Below are 27,671 nucleotides of genomic sequence, written 5' to 3' on the forward strand. Positions count from 1 at the left end.
CATGCTATGGGATGAAATCTTTGCTGTCCCTCTCTGGACTCTGAGACAGAGTCCAGCCCTGACCATAATGTCAGGGTATTTCCTGTGCTCAAGTAACCCTTATTTTACTTAATAATGGCCCCAAAGTACAAGAGTAGTTGATGGTGGCACACTGATATAATCATTCTATTTTATTATTAGTTATTGTTGTTAATCTCTTACTGTGTCTAATTTAGAATTTAAACTTTATCATAGGTATGTATGTGCAGGAAAAATCCCTGTAGTATACAGGTTTCAGAAGTACCCTCAGTTTCAGGCATCCACTGGGGTCTTGAAACAAGTCCCCACAGAAAGGGGGGCTGTTGAACACATCCCACTGGGAAGAGCACACTGTCGGGTTGTCTCCACCTGAGTGACGTTATGACTGATGAGTGGAGAAAAGAAGACAGTGAGGCCTGCCAGTGTGAGATAAAAATGATGCTTTCGTGAAGGTCCTACTGGTATTTCACGCTTCTCTAGACACATGTGTAACCACAGGAATTTTATTTCCTAGAAATCATCTTTTCAGTACTACAGATACACAGGAAAATTAAAATGATACTCTAAGGCAGTCTTCACCATTTTTTACTGAAATAATACATCGCACACATTGGCTTCAATGTTGATACTAAAAGGTTACTCTGCACAGGAGAACATATGCTTTTATCTTCCCTTGACACCTGGGAGAATTCTACAACACCTGCCCCCCACCCCCTACCCCCACCAGCCAAGCTAGAAGCTTCTTACTAATCCTATGAATACAGAACATGGTGCCCTTTCACTTGTAGCCGTCACTCCAATGTGGATGAGCCATCTAAGTGTAATCGCATCCTACTTCCCAGTACTAAAAAGGTAGAAATGCTTTGAACACTTGGCACTGGTAAAATATTCTGCAAGTTACTTAAAAGTTAACACAACACTTCAGTTAACAGACCCAGACCGCACACAGGGTTGTCCTGTGAGATTATAATGCAGTTGAAAATTTCCTATCGCTTAGGGACACTGTAACATGATAGTGCAATTTTTTCTTTTTATAGAATTAGTGCAGCCTAAGTGTAGCATGTCTATAAAGGCTACGTGGTGCAGTGATGTCCAGGCCTTCACATTCACTCCCCACTCACTCGTGGGCTCGCCCAGAGCAGCTCCCAGACCCGCAAGCTCCATTCATGGTAGTGCCATATACAAGTGGACCCTTTTAATCTTGTGTACCATATTTTTTATATTTAATACCTGTTCCCTTTAGATGCTCACATATGTTCACATACAGAAATACTAACCCAGTGTATTATAATTGCCCGCAACATTTTGTACAGTATGGGATTGTAGCCTGGGACAACAGGCTATGGCACACAGCTGAGGTGTGTGGTAGGTTTGGGTAAGTACACAGGCGGTGTCTGCACAATGGTGAAACTGCCTGGCGGTGAGTTTCTCGGGACATATCCCCACTGGCAGGTACTGCAGGACTGTGCACGGTTACGCTCCTCAGTTACTCTAATGCCTTTCCCTCTGATAAGTCCTGGGGTCACTGAGCATGCGCACAGTGTCAAGGACACCCTGGGCCAAGAGAGCTTCCTACTAGGTGGCCTTGTGCAGTCCTGCTGACACTTGGTGTCTGGAATAATATTAAATCACATCTAGAATAATTTTCAACTACTGTCACAGTCCTAAATTTTATCTTGGGCTAGGTATAAAAAACAAAGAATACTTCTGAAAGATACTTAACTAGTTTATAGTCAGCGAGATATTTTCATGGTTCAGTGTTGCCTCATTCTTGATAATCGTGAAACACCTCAACTGATCTCAACTCATTTTAATGACACTCCGTGGCTCTGAAGCACAGCTCACCAGCACCTTAATTGGCAGCGTAACTATGTAGAGAAAGGGCTTCCTTGTCAGCGTCATTAAGCTGTCACAAATGGGAATAACTACAACTCCTTTCACTTAATTTTCTCTCAATTTAATATAGGTAATAAATGCAACCTATAGGTATTCTAAAAAGCTTTATATCCTCTATTTTATTTCAGTACACTGGTAGACACGCTAAGTTAAAAAACACTGGCAACTATTACTTAACACTTAAGAGTAGACGTTAATAATTATGGTCTACTCGAACTTTATGAACCCTGAAATAAGAAGTAAGAAAACAAACGAACAATAATTAACTCTTGATATTTCATGAGGAATTTTAAAAGACAGCCAGAGGAAGAAGGTAGGAAAACACAGGAAATGAGGGTAACCAAACAGTGACTTATGAGTCAACAGTAATAACAACGAACGCCAGCTTACAGCTGCGTTTCTAATCATGAGACACTATTTTAAGTACTTCATATTAACTAAATATTTCTCGTAATGCTCTATAGAGTAACTACTTTTAGTATTTTCAGTCTACAGATAAAGAAATGAAAATACAAAAGGTTATATAACTGGCTGAAAGATCACTTCATTCTCAAGTGTGCAAGCTAAGAACCAACCCAGACCAGTGTTCACCGGGGCTGTACTCGGTGTTGTCACCTCACTACTAGAGATAGCAAACTACAGATGTTTCCCCTTTAAGGTGAATACTACTACTCTGAACTGTACTATGTCTGATATTTAGATTTTCAATTTAGCAATTTTTCTGCAACATATAATATGCTCAATAAAGCAAAGTGCTGAGAGTTCTAAAATGTGCCATACCTGAGGTTTCAAAATATGCCATAGCTGAAGTTCTGAAATGTGCCATACCGGAATAATGAAATGTGCCGTACCCGAGTTTCTGAAATATGCTATACCTGAGGTTCTGCAGTGTGCGGTACCTGAGCGAAGTGTGCCGTAGCTGAGCAAAGTGTGCTACACCTGGGCCAAGTGTGCCACAGCTGGGCGAAGTGTGCCGCACCTGGGCGAAGTGTGCTGCACCTGGGCGAAGTGTGCCATTTCTGAGTGAAGTGTGCCGCACCTGAGGGAAGTGTGCGGTACCTGAGTGAAGTGTGCCGTACCTGAGGGTAGTGTGCTGCACCTGAGTGTGCGGTACCTGAGTGAAGTGTGCCATTTTTGAGCAAAGTGTGCCGTACCTGAGCGAAGTGTGCGGTACCTGAGGGAAGTGTGCCATACCTGAGGGAAGTGTGCCGCACCTGAGGGAAGTGTGCGGTACCTGAGGGAAGTGTTCCTCACCTAAGCGAAGTGTGCGGTACCTGAGCAAAGTGTGCCATTTCTGAGCGAAGTGTGCCGTACCTGAGCGAAGTGTGCCGTACCTGAATGAAGTGTGCTGCCCCTGAGCGAAGTGTGCCGCCCCTGAGCGAAGTGTGCCGCACCTGAGTGAAATGTGCCGCACTTGAGGGTCTGAAATGTGCCGTACCTGAGGTTACGGAAGGCAACAACCAAGGCTGTGATCACCGTGACGGACAGAACAAGCACGTAAGCATAGAATAGCAGAGTATACGAAAGCCTTTCAAATGTATTAAAAGGGAGGAGGCCAAAAGCTTCTTCACACAGATAGAGATTTGCATCAAAATCCCTAGGGAGCAAACGGAAAGCAAAGCATTAGATTCAATATAAGGCAAGGAACCAACATAACTACATTATACGTTTTGTTAAAACCAGTCTGCAACTAATAGTTGAGGAACCACCACGATTTGAGTTTTAAAGTACCTCCCCCTTTAATAGAATATAGCAAACAGATTTCCAATGCAGTCATACCTTGTTGCTCCAAGCCCAAATTTTGCCTTCAGAAATTTAAATATATGTTCATCTGACTTCAGGTTAAGGATTTTCTATCAGGGAGAGAGAAAAAAATTGCTATTAGTGTCTCAGGCATGGTTTCCTGATCATTTCCTACTGAATATGCATATTCGGTGTTCGATTTCATAGGGGAGTGTGTGTGTACAAAATTAGTAAGTGTTCACAGTAGTTCTCAGAAGTAAGGAAATCTAAAGCAGGAAATTTTAAACTCCCTCCTTTCCCTCTACAACCCCCATTTTAGCATAATCCTTTATTCAAAAAATATCTTATACATAAGTTAAATATGCAAAATAGATAAAGGCTGAGTTGTCTGGTTTTAGGGAGAGGGAGAAGGTTGAAGCCCAGTGAACACAGTTATTCAGACCAGATAACGAACAGCAGGATGGTCTGAAACCTCAGAGGGAGGGGCAGCCCAAAAAGCCTGTTCTGCTTTGGGGTTTTTAGTTCAGAAACAACTGGTGAAAAACTCTTCCACTCAAACACAGCTTAAGACAGTGGAGACCCTCAAGGGTAGAACAGACAAATGCTGGTGTTCATCATTAGTAATTACAATTTTAATTCACACAATTTTCTTTTCAATTTACAGCTCACAAAAATCCGCATAACAAATGGTGAAAACTGTAGCAGAATAAAAATGAAGATAGGAAAAAAAAAAACAAGATGAAGCCAGAACTGAGGTTAGTTCGCAAAATGTATTCCATACAGATAAGCCAACTATGGTCTCCCGCTTCTGAGCAGTAAAGGCCAAGAGAGAGAGAAACGCATACGTGTTACCTACAGGGTCACAAAGTAGACAGACCAGCTGCTCGGAAGGGAGCTGACCAGTCCTGGAACCGAGGCTTGAGAGCAATCTTTCCCATGGGTACAGCAACAACAGTCAGGAGTTTCAAACACTCTTATTTCTAATCTTCTCACTGCAGGTCAAGCGTAATCTAATAGATGTTACTCTTAGGGAGCCAGAACCCAGCGGTCCAGGGATGCAGGCCCTGTTGTCTTACTCTGAGAACAGACCACTGAATACGCAGAGTGGGCAAATGGATGAACTGCGTATCTTTCAGCCAGTCTTCCAAAAATGCCAACTGTCCTGCTCAAATCAGCTTTTGACAAATTTTGAACTGCACAGAATTTAAGAGCATGGTGACAAGGACTTGGAGTAAGGCGTTTAGCATGGTTGGTCGGGTGAAGAGCCTTTGTTTTTCTTTGACAGTTGACAGGAGCAAGGGCTACAACTGTCTATGGGGAAAGATCCTGTTCCACAGACGTCTCTTACCCCGAGACCAGCCTCCCAGAAGGGCAAAATCATCTGAAGAAATCAGAGTGTTTTTGCTCCAGCATAAAAGCAAAAGGGACATCATGGTCCAAAAAATATACTCTTAAGTAAAACCTGCCTTCAAAAAACAATAAAAAGAAAAAATAGAGCCGCTAAAAAATGAAGCATGTTAAACTAGGCAGAGTCCCTGGGGCACTTAAAAAATACCTTAGCAAAGCTCCTACTAGACATATAACAAATGGATGCCCAAGCTACTGAATGTGTTATTCTGCTGTTAGGGTTGTTAATTTAAAGTCGGTTAAATGTTGGGGAACATCTGCTAAAAATGAGCTCAACTGTTCTTTCTAGCAGACATTAGGTAGTGAGGCCAGTTTATTTATTAACTGAACCCAATAAAAATCATGTCACTTTCTTTTTCAGTACCACAGTGTAGGAAACCAGGCGTACACTATGATACTAAAAAGAATTTTTTTAAATTTAAAGAAATATTTGTTTAATGCTTTTAAAGTTGAGCTTTAAAAAAGTTTAGTAACTTAAAAGGTGAGTGCATTCAAGGCAGAGCATTTAGAAAGACTGCATAGAAACCAATGACTAAAATCAACAAAATAACCCGTGTTACTAAGACGAAGTTAAAATTGAGCCTTTCAAACTAAAACCGTAACTCTTCAGTAATGCTAACACACTTTTTATAAAGCAAGAATTGTATCATTCAAAATTTAAAGTTCAAAACAAGCTGGGTGTGGCTTTGCACCTCTGTACACTTGGGAGGCTGAAGCAGGAGGACTGCTGGAGCCCAGAAGTTGAGGCCAGCCTGGCAATACAGTGAAACTCTGACTCTAAAAAACAAAAAAAGTTTCAAAAACTATCTCTAATGCCATAAAGCAATTTAAAAATACATCAAATATCATTTTATTAACTTACCTTAATTATGTTGTTGAGAAAAAGTGTCAAACACAAAACCACAAACAAATGTAACAGAAGTTTCCCAAGCCTATTAAGGAAGCTTCCAGTTTTCAGATTTTTCTAGAAATTAGAAGAACTGTGTTTTAATTCTTAAAATTTGATATAATTTCAATAAACAGTGAAAATGAGATTACTTAAAGATTTACAACTGGGATCATACAACATATAGGGGAAATACATATGGAAAAATAGCCTACTAATCTTTATGAGGTTTCATTGTCTTACTATTTCAACTTCCTAATAGTATATGAACCCCTCAAAAACAAGCTCCATGAGATAGAAAAACGTGTGCTAGTTTTTTTTCCTTATTATTATTTTTTTTAACATCTTCACAACCAGAGTTAGTTTGTTTAAACATGTTTGCAATCAGAGTATTGGGGTCTGCCAGGGGGAAGCTGCTCAGATAAGCTGACTGAACAAATCATTACATCATTTATACTTTAACTCCTATGTCACAAGACATAGCTATAACCCAACTTACAAAAACTCAACAGTATTAAAAAAGTAAACTGTGCTTCTTGATATGTAATAGTTTTCTTATAACCTTTAGGTAACTTTATACATTGTCAAACAGAGTGTCAAAAAAGGCTCAGCGCCTGTAGCTCAGTGGTTAGGTCACTGGCTACAGACACCGTGGCTAGTGGGTTAGAACCCAGCCCAGGCCGGCTAAACAACGACGACAACTGCAACAAAAAAATAGCCGGGTGTTGAGGCGGGCGCCTGTAGTCCCAGCTACTCTGGAGGCTGAGGCAAGAGAATCGCTTAAGCCCAACAGTAGGAGGTTGCTGTGAGCTGTGATGTCAACAGCACTCTACCGAGGGTGACATAGTGAAACTGTCTCAAAAAAAAAAAAAAGAATGTCAAAAGAGTTCAAATACCCGACGAGTGACATTTATAACTACGATTAAAAGGATGAATGAGAACTAGTATTCTTGATAATCAACTAAAAGGCCTGTTTTTAAAATAATCTTTGTTTATGTCTGTCTATAGTAATTCACTCGAAAGAGTAAATAAAAGGATTTATTCTTCCCAAAGTAGAAAACAAAATGGCTTCGTGATGTAGAAACGTTTATAGCCCATGAGAAAGGAAATAGGTTTTGCAATAATTTTAAGCAAAAACAAATGACTTTTAAAACTCATGTAAATTTAAGAATTTTAATTATATAATAAAGCCAAGAGATCAGGTCAATGTTTTCAAGCATGATTTTACAATACGGGAAATGTCCCATTGTTCTATTTCTATTATTTATTTAGACTCTCAACAGTCTTAAAACACAGTAAATTTTAATTCAGTTAGAAATGAACAGTAAGGTATGGAAGGCCCAGGAGGAGAGTTGTGTCTCTATATCAAACTACCCCTGGGACCTGCCAGTGGGAAACCCGACATGAGCACACATCTCACGGCCAGAGTCTCCTCACTGTGGAGTCCAGACACACAGCGGCTAACAGTCTTCTCTTTCATTTCAACTTTAAATCAATGACATTCAGCTAAGCTTCTATGGCTATTCCCTGAAGTAAGATTCCAAATTTCTAAAAACAAAGGGATGGCACAGGACCCCCAGAAGGCTCAAAAAAGCCACAGGAGGCACAGGCACTTAAAAAGGGCCAATAACGCCGCTCATGCTTCTGAGTGGGAATCAGCTCATACATTTTTTTCCATTAATTTTCTTCTGTGTGCTGCATGAAAATATGGCCCAGCAAACCACACAATTAAAAGAAGTTTACTTTCAGAAAGAACACAAAAAAGTCCTACCTGAAATTTTCTTGCAATTAATACTGAAAGGTTAAAACTGATAAGCAATGATCCGAGAATCATGGAATTAAAGAACTGAAGAACGCAGACCAGGAGCAACACGGCTATCTGGATGCCGTACAGCCACGTCGCCTGCAACGAGCAGAGGGGAGCCGGCTGAGCAGATCTCATCAGGAGACGCCCTGTACTGGGCAGAAGGGGGTACACCCCAGGGTACAAGGAACCCAGAAAACACACTTGGCTTTAAGAAACACAGTCTGGAAAAGGCCACTAAAGCATATCCATACCATGTCCTTTTAAGGACAGAACACTAAACATCTTATAACACGATGAAAAGGGCAAATGAACAGGGACAGTGAGTCCAGGAGGCAAACGATGGTCTAAGTGGATCTAGGGAGTGCGCAGGTGCTGTCTGTAATCCTCAGTTTTAAATTATTATTATTATTTTTTAAGTCAGAGTCTCATTCTGTCACCTTGGGTAGAGTGCCATGGTGTCAGAGCTCACAGTAACCTCAAACTTCTAGGCTCCAGTGATCCTGCTTCCTCAGCCTCCCGAGTAGCTGGGACTACAGGCACCACCACAACGCCCAGCTAGTTTTTCTATTTTTAGTAGAGATGGGGTCTCACTCCTTCTCAGGCTGGTCTTGAACTGAGCTCAAGCAGTCCTCCTGCCTCGGCCTCCCAGAGTGCTGGGATTACAGGCGTGAGCCACTGTGCCTGGCCTCTCATTTTAAAATTCTTTTACAGTTATTATTTACAGCAAATAGTAAGTACTTTACGCATTCCATTATGTCCCAGTTTTCCATAGTGTATACTTCAGGGCTATACCACAGATGCCTCATTTTCTCTGTGTACATGTGCATGCCTAGACCCCCTGATTGGGGTGGAAACTCGCCCTGAGGCGGGGTCCCTCTCTGCGTGCTGGCAGGCTCGTACGGTGGTCAGGGGTCAGTAGCACCGGCCCTGGAGTCCTGACTCTGGGATCAACTTGCTGTGTGTACTTAATGTGGTGCAAGTGAGACTCTGTCTCAAAAAAAAAAAGGCTCATCTGTAAAGAGAGATGGTTATACCTTCCTGACAGAGCTGCTGTAAGGGCTCACAGAAGAATCAGATGTAGAAACGTATGGAAATGGCTGGCACATAATAAGCACTCATTAAGGAAAACTCTTGAGGGAGTAAAAACTGTCAACAGGTTGACTCTGAAGGAAGCAAAATGCAACCAACTTGCACACAAAAACATGCCGTGAAGAAAAACAGACGGTCCCTGACAGAGTCCATACTTTCTCTGCTTCCTTCTCTCCAATCAGACCACCCCACACTCACACTGGCACATGAAAAATACTAGTCTTATTGAGCAGCAAATCTGATTTTCCTTGTGGTTTTTTTCTCTCAAGCTCAAGGGAAACGAACCCCATTCAGCACTGTGGAGCGAGGCTGCAGCAGCTGAGTGCTTCTGCTCGGCCTTCATGGAAACTCGGGGAAATGGATGATCACAGTTTTCAGGATTACAGAGATAATGTACCCTGCTGTAGATTTTAAAAATTTAGAGAAACATAAAAAAGAAACAGCAATTGACAGAAAGGTGGACTCTGGAGTCAAAACCCAGTATCTACAGAAATAGCTATAGATACCTAGAAATATCTAGATTTAGAAATAACACTGATTTCATAGCAGTGTATATTTCATATATAGCATTTGATAATTCATATTACACAACGTAATTTTCTTGCATGAATGACTATTCTGTGAAAACTTAAACTTTAAATGGTTTTGTAACACGCCACCATATGCCGTCATTTTTATTTCACTAGACTGTTGAGGTCTTCCCAGCCTATTATTATTATTAAATTAACATTATAATCAACATCCCATGTTTTGAAACCTCAGGTCATTATATCTGATTAGTTACTTATGTTTTCTCCTTTCTGTATTCCTAGCAACTACAAGAACCCCACTAGGAATGTGCCACTTAATAAATATTAAACGAATGAACACACTTCCTTAGGAAAGATTCTTTAAAGGAGAATTAGTGGTTAGAGAAGCAAATGTATTTTCTTCCTTTTTAACAGCCCTATTAAGCTATAATTCATATTCCATCAAATTTGCCCCCTGAGAATACACAAGTCATGATTGCTGGTATATGAACAGTGCTGTGCAGTGATCGCTACGGTCTAATTTTAAGGTGTTCTCACCACTTCAAAACACTTCCATCTCCATAGGTGTCACTCCTTGGTATCCTCCTCTCCCAGCCCCACCAACCACTAACCCATGTTTCTATGTATTTATGTATTCTGCACACTTCCTATACAGTCTCTGTGACTGGCTTCTCTGACTCCGCACAATGTTTTAAGTCTCGTCCATGTGCTAGCATCAATGTTGTTATTTTTGGGTACTATTTGCTCTACGGACATAACCACATTTTGTTCACACATTCATCAGCTGAGCGACATTTGGGTACATTTTACATTTCTGGCTTTGAGTCACACGTCTATGAACACACGTATACAAATGTTTGTGTGGCTGTTTTCATTTATGTTAGCTGTGTACTGAGAAGGGGCATTGCCAAATCAGATGGTAACTCCACTTTTAAAACACGAGGAAATGCTGTTTTCAAAGTGACTGCCCCGCGTTACACCCTTGAGATAGCCATGTAAGAGTTCCAATTTCTTCACATCCTTGATGACATTTTCCATTATCTTTCTTTTAATTTTAGCCATCCTTATTGTGGTTTTGGTTTGCAATTCTTTCATGGCTGATGAGGTTCAGCATCTTTTCATGTGTTTACTGTACAATGAAGATATACTATTTACTTATTTAGGGACAGGGTCTCACTCTGTCACCCCAGACAGAATGCAATGGCATCATTGCAGCTCCCTGCAATCTCAAACTCTCGTACTTAAGGGATCCTCCTGTCTCAGTCTGCCAAGTAGCTGGGACTATAGGTTTGTGCCGCTACACCTGGCTAATTTTTCTATTTTTTATAGAGCCAAAGTCTCACCTTTGCTCATGCTGGTCTTGAAATCCTGACCTAAAGCAATCTGTTTAGCTTGGCCTCCCAGAATGCTCAGATTACAGGCATGAGCCACTGAGCCTGGCCCAATTATGTATCTTATTTGGAGAAGCGTCTATCCAAATCCTTTGCCCATTTTTTATTGCTGAAACAGTTGTAACAGTTCTTTATATATTCAGTAATTCCTTTATCAGATACATGATTCACAAATTTCTCTCTTATTCATTGAATTTCTTTTCACTTTCTTGATATACTTTAAAGCACAAAAGTTTTTAATTTTGATAAAGTTCATTAATCTACTTTTTTTAGTCACTCGTGCCTTTGGTGTTATCTAGGACGGCTTCCTATGTTTTCTAAAAGTTTTGTAGTTTTAACTCTTACACTTAGGTCTATGATCCACTTTGAGCTAATTTCGTGTATACAGCGAAGGAAGGGCTCCAACTTGATTCTTTAAGTCATGTATACAGTGAGGCTACAACTTCATTCTTTGAGTTAAACTGGGTATGCAGTCAGAGGAAGGGGTCCAACTTAAATCTTTCGCTTGTGGATATCCAGTTATTCCATCGCCATTTGTTGAAAAGACTATTCTTTCTCCATTTAATTATCTTCATATCCTGTTGGAAATCAACTGTTTCCTACGAGTGGCTATTTAGGTCTCTCAGTTCTATTCCACGGATCAGTGTCCAGCCTTCTGCCATCACCACACCATATCTCAGTTCTATTCCACGGATCAGTGTCCAGCCTTCTGCCATCACCACACCGTATCTCAGTTCTATTCCACGGATCAGTGTCCAGCCTTCTGCCATCACCACACCATATCTCAGTTCTATTCCACGGATCAGTGTCCAGCCTTCTGCCATCACCACCCCGTATCTCAGTTCTATTCCACGGATCAGTGTCCAGCCTTCTGCCATCACCACACCGTATCTCAGTTCTATTCCACAGATCAGTGTCCAGCCTTCTGCCATCACCACACCATATCTCAGTTCTATTCCACGGATCAGTGTCCAGCCTTCTGCCATCACCACCCCATATCTCAGTTCTATTCCACGGATCAGTGTCCAGCCTTCTGCCATCACCACACCATATCTCAGTTCTATTCCACGGATCAGTGTCCAGCCTTCTGCCATCACCACACCATATCTCAGTTCTATTCCACGGATCAGTGTCCAGCCTTCTGCCATCACCACACCATACTGATCACTGCAGCTTTGTAGTCCACGCGGAAATTGGAAAGCGTGAGTCTGCCAACTTTGTTCTTCTCTTTTAAGATTGTTTTAGCTATTCTGGATCTCTTACGTTTCCACATCAATTTTAGAATCAGCTTATCAATGTCTACAAAAAATCTACCTGGGATTCTGAGAGGGAATATGTTCAATCTGTGTATCAATTTGGACATTTCTGCCATCTTAAAAATAGTAAGTCCTCCAGTCCAACACTGTGAGAGTTTTTCCAGAGTATTTGAGTCTTTAGAACTTTCATCAATGTTTTGTAGTGTCCAGAGTACAAGTCTGCACTTCTTTTATAAATTTATATCCGAGAATATCACTTTTTTTCCTTCTAGGAAATGTTTTGTGTCCTTTGATCCCTTCCCTCATTAGTTTGTAAATGTTTTCCTCACTGATTTGTAGGAACTCTTTAAAGATATTTAAAGATACCAACTCATTCACAAATAATATACTTTTTTCCAAGAAAAAAATGTTTTTGTTTGCCTTCATCTGGGGGTATGTTTTTTGATACTGGTAGTTAGTTTTTTTTAAATCAAGTAAGCAAACTTCCAGAAAAAGGTGCGGTTTGTGTAATGCAAGATTATATATTTTCATAAATGTAAGTATGTCCTAGGTTCCAGAGAAACACTGCTGGTAAGCAGCTAAAAATGTAAAACTGAGTACTGTCCATGAGAAGGTCCTGGGTTCTCAGGGGTATGCTTGATGTGCCTGCCCACTTTCTTTCCAGTGTAGGATAGAAATAAGACAGCAAGGTCACAGTTCACGTTTGAACAACATGGGTCTACTCACCAGTGGGTTCTCCCCCACACTGCCAGCCTGAGACAGCAAGGCCAACCCCTCTTCTCCCCTCCGCTTCTTCCTCAGCCTATCCAAGATGAGGGTCACCTTCATACTGAAGATCCACTTCCAATTAATGAATAATTGACATATTTTATCTTCTTTATGCTTTTCTTAGTAACATTTCAAGTAAGCTGTCTGCAGCTTACTTTATTGTAAGAATATAGTATGTAACTATGTTTTAAATGTGTCCTGCAAATCCAGATAAGCTACATCTTCATTTTCTTTGAGTTAAATGTTTTCCAAGACTTCCTCCTTGACGCATAGATTTATTTTTATTTTATTATTTTTTTTTGAGACAGAGCCTCAAGCTGTCGCCCTGGGTAGAGTGCCATGGCACAGCTCACAGCAACCTCAAACTCTTGGGCTTAAGCAATTCTCTTGCCTTAGCCTCCCAAATAGCTGGGACTACAGGCACCTGCCACAATGCCCGGCCATATTTTGGTTGCAGTTGTCATTTTATTTATTTATTTATTGTTAAATCATAGCTGTGTACATTACTGCAATCAAGGGGTACAATGTGCTGGTTTCATAAACAATCTGAAATATTCTCATCAAACGGTTCAATGTAGCCTTCATGGCATTTTCTAAGTTATTGTGTGTAGACATGTGTGTTCTGCCTTTAGTAAGTTTCCCCTCTACCCATTCTAAGATGCATCATAGGTGTGGCCCCACCCAATACTCTCCCTCCACCCTAACCTCCCCCTTTCCTTCCCCTTCCTTGGCCCTTTCCTCATAGTCTTGTGCTATAGTTGGGTTATAGCCTTCATGTGAAAGCTATAATTTAGCTTCATAGTAGGGCTGAGTACATTGGATACTTTTTCTTCCATTCCTGAGATATTTTGCTAAGAAGAATATGTTCCAGCTCATCCATGTAAACATGAAAGAGGTAAAGTCTCCATCTTTCTTTAAGGCTACATAATATTCCATGGTCTACATGTACCACAATTTGCTAGTCCATTCCTGGGTCGATGGACACTTGGGCTTCTTCCATGACTTAGCAATTATGAATTGGGCTGCAATAAACACTCTGGTACAGATGTCTTTCTGATTTTTGGTCTTCTGGCTATAAACCTAGTAAAGGAATTATAGGATCGAATAGCAGGTCTATTTTTAGGTCTCTAAGTATTCTCCAAACATCCTTTAAGAAGGAATGTATTAGTATGCATTTCCACCAGCAGTGTAGAAGTGTGCCCTTTTCTCCACATCCACGCCAACATCTCTGGTTTTGGGATTTTGTTATGTGGGCTACTCTTACTGGGGTTAGGTGATATCTCAAAGTAGTTTTGATTTGCATTTCTCTGATGATTAAGGATGATGAGCTTTTTTTTCATGTGTTTGTAGATCATGCGTCTGTCTTCTTTAGAGAAGTTTCTCTTCAAGTCCCTTGCCCACCCTGAGATGGGATCACGTGTTCTTTTCTTGCTAATACGTTTGAGTTCTCTGTGGATTCTGGTTATTAGACCTTTATGGGAGGTATAACCTGCAAATATTTTCTCCCATTCTGTGGGCCGTCTGCTTGCTTTACTCACTATGTTCTTGGCTGTGCAGAAGCTTTTTAGTTTGATCAGGTCCCAGTAGTGTATTTTTGACCCAGCTTCAATTGTCTGGGGAGTCCTCCTCATAAAATATTCACCCAGGCCGATTCCTTCAAGAGTTTTCCCTGCACTTTCTTCAAGTACTTTTATAGTTTCATGTCTTAAGTTTAAATCTTTTATCCAGAGAGAGTCTATCTTAGTTAATGGTGAAAGGTGTGGGTCCAGTTTCAATCTTCTACAGGTTGCCAGCCAGTTCACCCAGCACCATTTGTTAAATAGGGAATCTTTTCCCCACTGAATGTTTTTAATTGGCTTGTCAAAGATCAAATAACAGTAAGTAGCTGGATTCATCTCTTGGTTCTCTATTCTGTTCCAGACATCCACTTCTCTGTTTTTGTGCCAATACCATGCTGTTTTGATCACTATCAATTTATAGTACAGTCTCAGGTCTGGTAGCATGATTCCTCCTGCTGTGTTTTTATTGCTGAGTAATGTTTTGGCTGTTCAAGGTTTTTTCTGATTCCATATGAAACGAAGTATTATTTTTTCAAGATCTTTAAAATATGACAATGGAGCTTTAATAGGAATTGCATTAAAATTATATATTGCTTTGGGTAGTATGGACATTTTAACAATGTTGATTCTTCCCAGCCATGAGCATGGTATGTTTTTCCATTGTTAACATCTTCAGCTATTTCTTTTCTTAAAGTTTCATAGTTCTCTTTGTAGAGATCTTTCACATCCTTTGTTAGGTATACTCCCAAATATTTCATCTTCTTTGGCACTACTGTGAAAGGAATAGAGTCCCTGACTGTTTTTTCGGCTTGGTAATTGTTGGTATATATAAAGGCTACACATTTATGGGTGCTGATTTTGTAGCCTGAGACATTGCTGTATTCCTTGATCACTTCTAAAAGTTTTGAAGTAGAATCCTTAGTGTTTTCCAGATATACGATCAGATCATCTGCGGAGAGTGAAAGTTTGATCTCTTCTGACCCTATGTGGATACCCTTGATCGCCTTTTCTTCCCTAATTGCAATGGCTAAAACTTCCATTACAATGTTAAAGAGCAATGGAGACAATGGGCAACCTTGGCTGGTTCCTGATCTAAGTGGAAATGATTTCAATTTAACTCCATTCAATATGATATTGGCTGCGGGTTTGCTGTAGATGGCCTCTATTAGTTTAAGAAATGTCCCTTCTATACCAATTTTCTTAAGTGTTCTGATCATGAAGGGATGTTGGATATTATCAAAAGCTTTTTCTGCATCAATTGAGAGAATCATATGGTCCTTATTCTTTAGTTTGTTTATGTGCTGAATTACATTTATAGATTTACGTATATTGAACCAGCCTTGAGACCCTGGGATAAATCCCACTTGGTCGTGGTGTATAATTTTTTTGATGTGTTGTTGGATTCTGTTTGTTAGGATCTTACTGAGTATTTAAGCATCAATATTCATTAGTGATGTTGGTCTATAATTTTCTTTTCTTGTTGGGTCCTTCCCTGGTTTGGGGATCAAGGTGATGTTTGCTTCATAGAATGTGTTGGGTAATATTCCTTCTTTTTCTACATTTTGGAAAAGGTTTAGTAATATAGGTACTAATTCTTCTTTAAAGGTTTGGTAGAATTCTGACATAAAGTCATCTGGTCCTGGGCTTTTCTTTTTAGGGAGATTTTGTATAGTTGATGCGATTTCAGAACTTGATATAGGCCTGGTCAACATTTCCACTTCATTCTGGCTAAGTCTTGGTAGGTGGTGTACTTCCTGGTATTGGTTGATTTCTTTCAGATTTTCATATTTCTGAGAGTAGAGTTTCTTGTAGTATTCGTTAAGGATTTTTTGAATTTCTGAGGGGTCTGTTGTTATTTCATCGTTACCATTTCTGATTGATGAAATTCGAGATTGTATTCTTTTTTTCCTAGTTAGGTTGGCCAAAGGTTTATCTATTTTATTGATCTTCTCAAAAAACCAACTTTTGGATTTATTGATCTGTTGTATAATTAAATTTCATTTAATTCTGCTCTGATTTTGGTTATTTCTTTTCTTCTGCTGGGTTTGGGGTTGAAGTGTTCTTCCTTCTCCAGTTGCTTGAGATGTCTTATTAACTTCCTCTTAGGACTGCCTTTGCAGTATCCCACAGGTTCTGGTAATTCGTGTCTTGATTGTTGTTTTGTTCCAAAATTTAGGTGATTTACTTCTTAATCTTGTCTATAACCCATTTATCATTCAGCATAAGGTTGTTTAGCTTCCATGTTTTTGTATGGGTATGCAGGTTCCTGTTGTTATTGAGTTCAACTTGTATTTCATGATGGTCTGAGAAGATGCAAGGAATAATTTCTATTGTTTTTAATTTGTTGAGGTTAGATTTGTGGCCTAGAATGTGGTCAATTTTGGAGTATGTTCCGTGGGCTGTTGAGAAGAATGTGTATTCAGTTTTGTTGGGATGAAATGTTCTGTAGATGTCTGTTAAGTACAGATGTTGAATGGTTAAATTTAAATCTAAAATTTCTTTGCTTAGCTTCTTTTTGGAGGATCCATCCAGCACTGCTAAAGGGGTGTTAAAATCTCCAAGTACTATGGAACTGGAGGAAATCAAGTTGCTCGTGTTTGTTAGAGTTTCTCTTATAAATTGAGGTGCGTTCTGTTTGGATGCATAAATATTAATAATTGAAATCTCATATTGAGTATTACACCTTTAACAAATATGAAGTGTCCATCCTTATCCTTAATTATTTTGGTTCGTTTAAAGCCAACTGTGTCTGTGAACAGGATTGCAATGCCTGCTTTTTCTTGCTTTCCATTTGCCTGGAGTATAGACGACCATCCCTTCACCTTGAGTCTATATTTGTCTTTTAATGTAAGATGCAATTCTTGTATGCAGCAAATATCTGGCTTGCGTTTTTTTATCCAGTCAGACAACCTGTGCCTCTTTAGAGGACAATTTCAACCATTCACATTAATTGAGAATATTGATAAGCGTTTCAAGAGTCCAGTGGACATTTTTAATCCTTTTGCAACTGTGGAAGTTGGAATTTGATCAAAATTTTCTGGGTAGGTTTACTTTTGTGGTGGAGGATTATGCTGGTCTTTATGGAGGATAGGTCTGAGAATATCCTGGAGAGCTGGTTTAGTTGTGGCAAATTTCTTTAACATGTGAATGTCATTGAAGTATTTAATTTCTCCGTCATAAATGAAACTCAGTTTAGCTGGGTACAGGATCCTGGGTTGAAAGTTATTTTGTTTTAGGAGATTAAAAGTCGATGACCATCCTCCTCTAGCTTGAAAGGTTTCAGCAGAGAGATCTGTAGTTATTCTAATATTCTTGCCCTTGTAGGTGATGGTTTTCTTTCATCTGGCTCCTTTCAGAATTTTCTCCTTCCTATTAACTTTAGTGAAATTGATTATGATATGTCTGGGGGATGGCTAATTTGGGTTGAGTCGTGCTGGAGTTCTGAAACTGTCTGCTATCTGAATTTCAGAATCTCTTGGCATGTATGGAAAGTTCTCTTTCATAATCTCATGGAGAAGAGACTCTGTGCCTTGTGAAGCCACTTTGTCAGTTTTGGGGATCCCTATAAGATGAATTTTGGTTTTCTTTGAATTATCCCAGAGCTCTCTGAGAGAGTGATCTGTTTTTGCCCTCCATTTCTCTTCCTCTTTGAGAGTTTGGGAGCATTCGAAAGCTTTGTCTTCAATGTCAGAAATCCTTTCTTCTGCTTGCTCCATTCTGTTACTAAGGGATTCTACTGTGTTTCTCAGATCTTTGAGGGCTGAAACTTCTTGTCTCAATGTGTCAAAATCTTTGGTCATTTGGTCTTTGAATTGGTTGAATTCTTGAGATATCTTTTTGGTTACTGCTTGGAATTCTAATTTGATCTAATTTGCTATCCAGATTCTGAACTCGATTTCTGACATCTCAGCTATTCTGACACAGCTTGTGCTGTGTCTGCCCCATTGATCCTTGCGGGAGTTGATCTACTCCGATTATTCATATTGCCAGGGTTTTTCTGTTGATTTAGCCTCATGATTGTTTTTCACTGTTGCCTCTGGCTGTCCTCAGAGTTGGAGAGGTGTCTCTCCAAGATTAGACCCCAGTGGGATCACTCTATTGTTGCTGGATCTTTGTAGGGAGTGACTCAGTAGTTCCTCTGGGGCTGCCCCAGCCAGGGAGTTCTGGTTGTGGAAGCAGCTCCAGAGTGTGACACACCTGGATCCAGCAACAGGGCGGGAAGTGATGTGCATGGTTCTGGTAGTGCCTGCTACACAGTGACTTTGGCACAGAGAGCCCAAGGCTCCAGCAGCCTCTGGCCAGGAGAAAGGCTGTGCGCAGAGGCAGGGCAGGCTCCAGAGGGCACATGGCTACCAGAGTCCCTGGGCAGACGAGTGGGCCAGCGTGGAGGCAGGGAGGGTACAGGAGGGAGGATGCAGGGTTGTGTGGCTCCCGCAGTTCCTGGTCAGGGCATGTGGAGTCCCGGCAGGTGTGGGTTGCGGGTTGTGGGTCAGGGGTTGTGGCGTAGCTCTTATGGAGGTCTCAGTGGCACCAAGCCCAGGTGTTTGAGGTTGCTATGAGCTGTGATGCCACGGCACTCTACCCAGGCAACAGCGCAAGGCTCCAGTGTGCCAAAACTGGTCTCACTCTGCCCCTGAGGGTTAAGGCTGTAAGGCAGCTCATTCCCTGCCTTTAGGCTGCTCAGTCACTGGGTTACTAGCTCCTGGCCGATCCTTGCTCTGCGACGGTGAGGGTGGAGCTTGCTGGGGCAGTTCTCTCACAATGGCTCCCTGTGGCCCACAGTCAAACACTATTAGCTCTGTCTGGCTCAGCGGCTCAGTCTGGGGCCCTAGACAATGCTCAAAGTTCTCTGCACTCCTGCTCAAGCTCTCCCCAAGGTAGTTCAACTGAGTGCCAAGTCCAAAAATACCAAAACAGTTCACAGGTAAGGCCTTTCTGGTTTGCAGTCTCACTGCTGCTTGTACTTATGGCTGCCGGCGCGATTAGGTCGATCGAACGTATGCAACCACTTGCCAGTTTTCCACTGTTTTTGTCCTCCTCTTGGGGTCCAGAAGTCCCTTGCTGACTCCCTGTATCCTCAAAGAGATGATTAGGCAGATCCCACCAGCCAGAGATGCCTGGAGTCTTATCTCCCCAGACTCACCGTGCCCAGTTGCAGGGTGCAGTTGTCATTATTTGGCAGGCCCGGGCTGGATTTGAACCCACCAGCTCTGGTGTATGTGGCTGGTGCCTTAGTCACTTGAGCTACAGGCGCTGAGTCGACCCATAGATTTACAAGTGTTTGGTTTTTGAATATAGAAAAATTTCCTGTTATCTTTCTGTACTGATTTCTAATTTTAATCCACAGTTGTCATAGAATATACTCTTTATGATCTTAATTCTTTTACATTTGTTGCTGTTTTATAGCCCAAGATATGGTCTGTTTTGCTAAGTTTTCTGTGAATGCTTGAAAACAATGAGTATTTTGCAGTAACTGGGTGGAGTGTTCTATAAATGTGTATTAGATTTTGTTGGTTGATGGTGTTGTTGGGTTCTATGTCCTGGACGATTTTCTTTCTAGTGTTCTATTGATTGTCATTGAGAGAGAGACCCTGAAGTCCGCAAGTACAATTGTAGATGTGCCTATCTCTCCACTGAGTTTGGTGAATGTTTGCTTCATGTACACTCCAATTCGCGGGTTGGTGCACAGGCATTTAGGATCTGTGCCTCCTCAATCACTGACCTTTCTACTGTTACATAACGTCCAGTTATGTTACTGGAAAGACACCTTTCCTCTGCTGTCTGCTCCATCTGATATCAGTACGGCAATGCCTTTCTCTGATTGTTGCATGATGAACTCTGCTCCATCCGGTATCAGTATGGCAATGTCTTTCTCTGATTGTTGCATGATGAACTCTGCTCCATCTAGTATCAGTATGGCAATGTCTTTCTCTGATTGTTGCATGATGAACTCTGCTCCATTTGATATCAGTATGGCAATGTCTTTCTCTGATTGTTGCATGATGAACTCTGCTCCATCTGATATCAGTATGGCAGTGCCCTTCTCTGACTGTTGCATGATGAACTCTGCTCCATCCGGTATCAGTATGGCAATGTCTTTCTCTGATTGTTGCATGATGAACTCTGCTCCATTTGATATCAGTATGGCAATGTCTTTCTCTGATTGTTGCATGATGAACTCTGCTCCATCTGATATCAGTATGGCAGTGCCCTTCTCTGATTGTTGCATGATGAACTCTGCTCCATCCGGTATCAGTATGGCAATGTCTTTCTCTGATTGTTGCATGATGAACTCTGCTCCATCTAGTATCAGTATGGCAATGTCTTTCTCTGAGTGTTGCATGACGAAGTCTGCTCAATCTGGTATCAGTACGGCAGTGCCTTTCTCTGATTGTTGCATGATGAACTCTGCTCCATCTGGTATCAGTACGGCAGTGCCTTTCTCTGATTGTTGCATGATGAACTCTGCTCCATCTGGTATCAGTACGGCAGTGCCTTTCTCTGATTGTTGCATGATGAACTCTGCTCCATCTGGTATCAGTATGGCAATGTCTTTCTCTGAGTGTTGCATGACGAACTCTGCTCCATCTGATATCAGTATGGCAGTGCCCTTCTCTGATTGTTGCATGATGAACTCTGCTCCATCTGATATCAGTAAGGCAGTGCCTTTCTCTGAGTGTTGCATGATGAACTCTGCTCCATCTGATATCAGTATGGCAGTGCCCTTCTCTGATTGTTGCATGATGAACTCTGCTCCATCCGGTATCAGTATGGCAGTGCCTTTCTCTGATTGTTGCATGATGAACTCTGCTCCATCCGGTATCAGTATGGCAATGTCTTTCTCTGATTGTTGCATGATGAACTCTGCTCCATCTAGTATCAGTATGGCAATGTCTTTCTCTGAGTGTTGCATGACGAACTCTGCTCGATCTGGTATCAGTACGGCAGTGCCTTTCTCTGATTGTTGCATGATGAACTCTGCTCCATCTGGTATCAGTATGGCAATGTCTTTCTCTGAGTGTTGCATGACGAACTCTGCTCCATCTGATATCAGTATGGCAGTGCCCTTTTCTGATTGTTGCATGATGAACTCTGCTCCATCTGATATCAGTAAGGCAGTGCCTTTCTCTGAGTGTTGCATGATGAACTCTGCTCCATCTGGTATCAGTACGGCAGTGCCTTCTCTGATTGTTCCATGATGAACTCTGCTCTATCTGATATCAGAATGGCAGTGCCATTCTCTGATTGTTGCATGATGAACTCTGCTCCATCTGAATGAGTATGGCAATGTCTTTCTCTGAGTGTTGCATGATGAACTCTGCTCCATCTGGTATCAGTATGGCAGTGCCCTTCTCTGATTGTTGCATGATGAACTCTACTCTATCTGATATCAGACTGGCAGTGCCTTTTTCTGATTGTTGCATGATGAACTCTGCTCTATCTGATATCAGAATGGCAGTGTCATTCTCTGACTGTTGCATGATGAACTCTGCTCCATCTGAATCAGTATGGCAATGTCTTTCTCTGATTGTTGCAGGATGAACTCTGCTCCATCTGGTATCAGTACGGCAGTGTCTTTCTCTGAGTGTTGCATGATGAACTCTGCTCCATCTGGTATCAGTATGGCAGAGTCTTTCTCTGAGTGTTGTCTGACGAACTCTGCTCCATCTGGTATCAGTACGGCAGTGCCCTTCTCTCATTGTTGCAAGATGAACTCTGCTCCATCTGATATCAGTATGGGAGTGCCCTTCTCTGATTGTTGCACGATGAACTCTGTTCCATCTGGTATCAGTACGGCAGTGCCCTTCTCTGATTGTTGCATGATGAACTCTGCTCCATCTGGTATCAGTACGGCAGTGCCCTTCTCTGATTGTTGCATGATGAACTCTGCTCCATCTGATATCAGTATGGCAGTGCCCTTCTCTGATTGTTGCATGATGAACTCTGCTCCATCTGATATCAGTATGGCAGTGCCCTTCTCTGATTGTTGCATGATGAACTCTGCTCCATCTGGTATCAGTATGGCAGTGTCTTTCTCTTGAGTGTTGCCTGATGAACTCTGTTCCATCTGGTATCAGTATGGCAGTGTCTTTCTCTGAGTGTTGCCTGACGAACTCTGCTCCATCTGATATCAGTACGGCAGTGCCCTTCTCTGATTGTTGCATGATGAACTCTGTTCCATCTGGTATCAGTACGGCAGTGCCCTTCTCTGATTGTTGCATGATGAACTCTGCTCCATCTGGTATCAGTACGGGAGTGCCCTTTTCTGATTGTTGCATGATGAACTCTGCTCCATCTGGTATCAGTACGGCAGTGCCCTTCTCTGATTGTTGCATGATGAACTCTGCTCCATCTGGTATCAGTATGGCAGTGCCCTTCTCTGATTGTTGCATGATGAACTCTGCTCCATCTGATATCAGTACGGCAGTGCCCTTCTCTGATTGTTGCATGATGAACTCTGCTCCATCTGATATCAGTATGGCAGTGCCTTTCTCTGATTGTTGCATGATGAACTCTGCTCCATCTGATATCAGTATGGCAGTGTCTTTCTCTGAGTGTTGCATGACGAACTCTGCTCCATCTGGTATCAGCATGGCAGTGCCTTTCTCTGAGTGTTGCATGATGAACTCTGCTCCATCTGGTACCAGCATGGCAGTGCCTTTCTCTGATTGCTGTATGATGAACTCTGCTCCATCTGATATCAGTATGGCAGTGCCCTTCTCTGATTGTTGCATGATGAACTCTGCTCCATCTGATATCAGTATGGCAGTGCCCTTCTCTGATTGTTGCATGATGAACTCTGCTCCATCTGGTATCAGTATGGCAGTGTCTTTCTCTTGAGTGTTGCCTGATGAACTCTGTTCCATCTGGTATCAGTATGGCAGTGTCTTTCTCTGAGTGTTGCCTGACGAACTCTGCTCCATCTGATATCAGTACGGCAGTGCCCTTCTCTGATTGTTGCATGATGAACTCTGTTCCATCTGGTATCAGTACGGCAGTGCCCTTCTCTGATTGTTGCATGATGAACTCTGCTCCATCTGGTATCAGTACGGGAGTGCCCTTTTCTGATTGTTGCATGATGAACTCTGCTCCATCTGGTATCAGTACGGCAGTGCCCTTCTCTGATTGTTGCATGATGAACTCTGCTCCATCTGGTATCAGTATGGCAGTGCCCTTCTCTGATTGTTGCATGATGAACTCTGCTCCATCTGATTATCAGAATGGCAGTGTCTTTCTCTGATTGTTGCATGATGAACTCTGCTCCATCTGGTATCAGCATGGCAGTGCCTTTCTCTGATTGCTGTATGATGAACTCTGCTCCATCTGATATCAGTATGGCAGTGCCCTTCTCTGATTGTTGCATGATGAACTCTGCTCCATCTGGTATCAGTATGGCAGTGCCTTTCTCTGAGTGTTGCATGATGAACTCTGCTCCATCTGATATCAGTACGGCAGGCCTTTCTCTGATTGCTGTATGATGAACTCTGCTCCATCTAATATCAGTAAGGCAGTGTCTTTCTCTGAGTGTTGCATGATGAACTCTGCTCCATCTGATATTAGTATGGCGATGCCTTTGTCTGATTTTTGCAGGATGAACCTTTTCATCCTTTTACTTTCAATCTACCGACACTGTTGTGTTTGAAATGAGTTTCCTGTAGACAACAGTTAGGTCATGCTTTTTAAATCCTCTTTTCCATCTCTATCTCTTAATTACTGTATTTAGATCATTTACCTTTAATGTAATTATTGCTATACTAAGTCTTAAATGTGCTGTTTTAGTCTTTGGTTTTTGTTTGCTGTTTCTCATTTGTTTTCTTTTTCCTGTCTTCCTGTGGGCTACTTGGACATTTTTAGAATTCCATTTTAATTTACCTGTAGTGTTTTTTAGTGTATATTTTTATATAGACTTCTTCTGTGTATGTTCTTGATAGTAAAGGATGCATTCATTCATAGCTTATTACAGGTTAGTAGTGTGGACATTTTAGCAGTTTGGGTGAAGTGTAGAAACTTCATCTCCACTTAAGTCTCTTCACCTTTACCATTTATAATACAATGCCTTAAAATATTTCTTCCACAGAGAATCGCAATATTACAGTGAATAACACAATATTTAAGTTTTTGCTTCAGCCATGGAACATAACGTAGAAACTCAAAAGGAGAAGAAAAGTCTATTTTACTTATTCATACTTTTACCCTTTTCGGGCCTTTTCTTTCTTCCCGATGTTGTTAAGTTCCTTCTGGTATTACTTCCTTCCTGTTTCAAGAACTTCCTTTAGCCATTCTTTTTCTTTGAGACAGAGTTTCAAACTTTTGCCCTGGGTACAGTGCTGTGGCATCACAGCTCACAGCAACCTCAAACTGCTGGGCTTAAGTGATTCTCTTGTCTCAGCCTCCCAAGTAGCTGGGACTACAGGTGCCCACCACAATGCTCGGCTATTTTTTGGTTGCAGCCGTTGTTGTTTGGCAGGCCCGGGCTGGATTTGAACCTGCCAATTCAGGTGCATGTGGCTGTCACCCTAGCTGCTGAGCTGTAGGCGCTGGGCCCCGTTGGCCACTCTTTTAGGTAGGTCAGTTGGCAACAAATCCTACTAGTTTTCCTTCATGGAGAATGTTCTGATTTCCCTTTCATTCCTATGCTTGATCTTACCTCAAAGGCGTAGAAACAATTTCTCTTTCATTACCGAAAGATATTTTCACTGGGTATAAGATTCTGAGTTTATAGTTCTTTCTTTGTTTTTTCCCTCAGCATCTGAAAAATATTGTGGAATTTCCTTCCAGCCTCCATGGTTTTTGATGAGAAACTTACTGACATGTAAACTGGTTTTCCCTTATAGGTGAAGTATCCTTTTTCACTGAATGCTTTCAAGATTTTTTCTTTAATGTTAGTCTCCATAAGTTTGATTATATGTGTCCTGGTGAGGTGCTATCTGGTTCATCCTGTTTGATGTCAGCTTAGCTTCTTAATTCTGTAGGTTTCTATCTTTTGCCAAATTTGAGAAAATTTCAGTCATTTCTTCCAACAGCATTCCTCGAATACTTTTTTTCATCCGCATACTCTTTTCTACTATCCTGTTGGGATTCTGATTACATGAACTTTAGGCTTTTTGTTATAGCCCCACACAGGTCCTGAAGCTCTGTTCATTCTCTTTTTTTCATTCTAACTGTTCCATTGTTCAGATGAGGTAATTTCTAAATTGTTCTATTTTTAAGTTCACTGATTCTTTCCTGTGACCATTTTACACTGTTGTTGAGCCCATACCCTGAGTTTTTAATTTTGGTTTTTGAAATTTTTCAATTCTAAAATTTCCATTTGGTTCTTTATATCCTCTCTTCCTGCTTAGAGCTTGCATTTTCATTTGCTTGAAGCAGCTTTTTTGATGGCTGGAGGCTATAAATTCCTCATTAGTGATCCCTAGCTGTGTGTCTCAGTGCTGGGACCTGTTGAGTGTCTCTTTCCACTCAGGACAGACCTTTCTGATTCTCAGTGCAGGAAGTGAGTTTCAGCTGTACCCTATCATATCACAGGATCTTACTTCAATCCGTGTCAGCAGGCCTCCTCCCACACCTCATGCCTTAGTCTGTTCAGACTGCTACACTAAAATACTATAACCGGATAGCTTAGAAAAAAATTTATTTCTCACAGTTCTGGAGGCTGAGCAGTCCAAGGTAAAGAAGTAGCAGACTTGGTGTCTGGTGAGGCCTTATTAGCTGGTTTCACGATGGCACCTTCTCACTGTGGCCTCACAGGGTGAAAAAGGTGCCCCGTGCCTATTTTATAATCACCTCCTAAAAGGCCCCACCTCCCAATACAATCACTTTGGCATTGGGATTTCAACATATGAATTCTGGGGAGCCACAAACATTCAAACCGTAGCACCATGCCAACCCTATGCTAGTGAGGACATAAGAATGCTGTCTCATTATTTCCAGATAGAGATGAAAGTCTACAGTGCCCACGGACGTTTGGTGGCTGGGGTGGTGGGACATACTTCCTACTGCGTGCAGGTGAAAAGTTCAGGTTCCCTAAAGGTCTCTTCTGACAGCACCCTGTCTGGGAAGAGGGACCTCATTACTGCCTGTCATATGGTCTTCACTGACAGTGTAACTATGAGCAATTCTAAAAATGTACACAATAAAATAGATTTCTGCATGTGAAAAAGCCATGTGATTTAATGACAGCAGCAGACACTGAGAGACAGATAATGCGTTTTTTTATTTCACATGTGATCTTTGGCCAGGCATAGGAATTCATATCCCACACTGGTTAAATGTTACTATGAAAAATTTATAACGTACTACAGAAAAGTTGCTATATACCTATTGAGTTCTTTGAACATAAGGCAATATATAGGAAGAAATTTAAAAAGAGCTATCTTATATTTAAAATTTTAAGTTATCTCTATAAATAACAATTGACCTAGGCATGTATGCCCCAAATAAATCCGTTTTTTAACTTTAAAGCAGAATAAAAGTTAAGACAGTCAAACCAGGCTGCATGATTCCTCCGTTTCAAACGACCATGGCATACTGAGCTCTAAGAAGGAGTTTCAGTTTTATCATGAAGTACCTGCGTATTTTCTCCTCATTCTATGATACAAAATACTAAACAATGGAAACATAAAATGAGAAAATAAAGCAAAGCTTACCTTCACTGCTGGCAGCATGTCCAGGGAGTCCAGTGTGAACAGCACTAATGCTTGCATCAGCATCATAAATTGATTAAATTGCCATGTTAGACTAAAGAGAAAAGTTGATGCGAAAATGGCAAGAAGTGTCAGCCTCTGTAAAAAGAAAACCTTTGTATAATTTACATGTCTCTAGTAATAAAAAACCTTGCAGACAAGTTTTATCAAGAGCAGCCAATATCTCTATAAACCAAATAGAAAAACCATAAACTGCTGCTCTGAAAACCCTTGCATTTGTGATTTAAGCTCCAAATAACATGAAGTAACACTCTGCATATAAATATTCACATATGGGTTGTGTATTCCACGCTATTAGAGAGGCAATAACGCACCAAATCACATCTCAAGAGCAACGGCTTAAAAATCCTGACAGTTCCTCAGAAACTATGTGTGGGTTTGCTCCAACTATTTAAGGGAAGATTATGTACAGGACAAAAGTAAAAACATTTTCTTTGGTAAGTAAAAAAAGCTCAGATAAAGAAATTTAATTTAGGGAAGAGGGTGGGGCCTTGGTGTGTGTCATACTTTATGGGGGCAAGACATGATTGCAAGAGGGACTTTACCTAACAATTGCAATCAGTGTAACCTGGCTTATTGTACCCTCAATGAATCCCCAGCAATAAAAAAAAAAGAAA

General features: G+C 41.1%; 1 protein-coding gene across 4 annotated transcripts in view; it reads right to left on the reverse strand.

Moving 5' to 3' along the window:
• DPY19L3 (dpy-19 like C-mannosyltransferase 3) overlaps positions 1-27,671 on the reverse strand; it is an 87,407-nt gene that overhangs the window by 24,465 nt on the left and 35,271 nt on the right. For all 4 annotated transcript variants that reach the window (XM_053604968.1, XM_053604969.1, XM_053604970.1 and 1 more), the window contains exons 8-12: positions 26,998-27,132; positions 7,722-7,853; positions 5,927-6,028; positions 3,694-3,767; positions 3,353-3,511 (exon numbers count right to left, since the gene is read on the reverse strand). In XM_053604968.1, the coding sequence (XP_053460943.1) occupies positions 3,353-3,511; positions 3,694-3,767; positions 5,927-6,028; positions 7,722-7,853; positions 26,998-27,132 (602 nt within the window). The remainder of the gene's footprint in view (positions 1-3,352; positions 3,512-3,693; positions 3,768-5,926; positions 6,029-7,721; positions 7,854-26,997; positions 27,133-27,671) is intronic.

The sequence above is a fragment of the Nycticebus coucang genome, chromosome 10, assembly GCF_027406575.1.
Source record: "Nycticebus coucang isolate mNycCou1 chromosome 10, mNycCou1.pri, whole genome shotgun sequence".
NCBI lineage: Eukaryota > Metazoa > Chordata > Mammalia > Primates > Lorisidae > Nycticebus > Nycticebus coucang.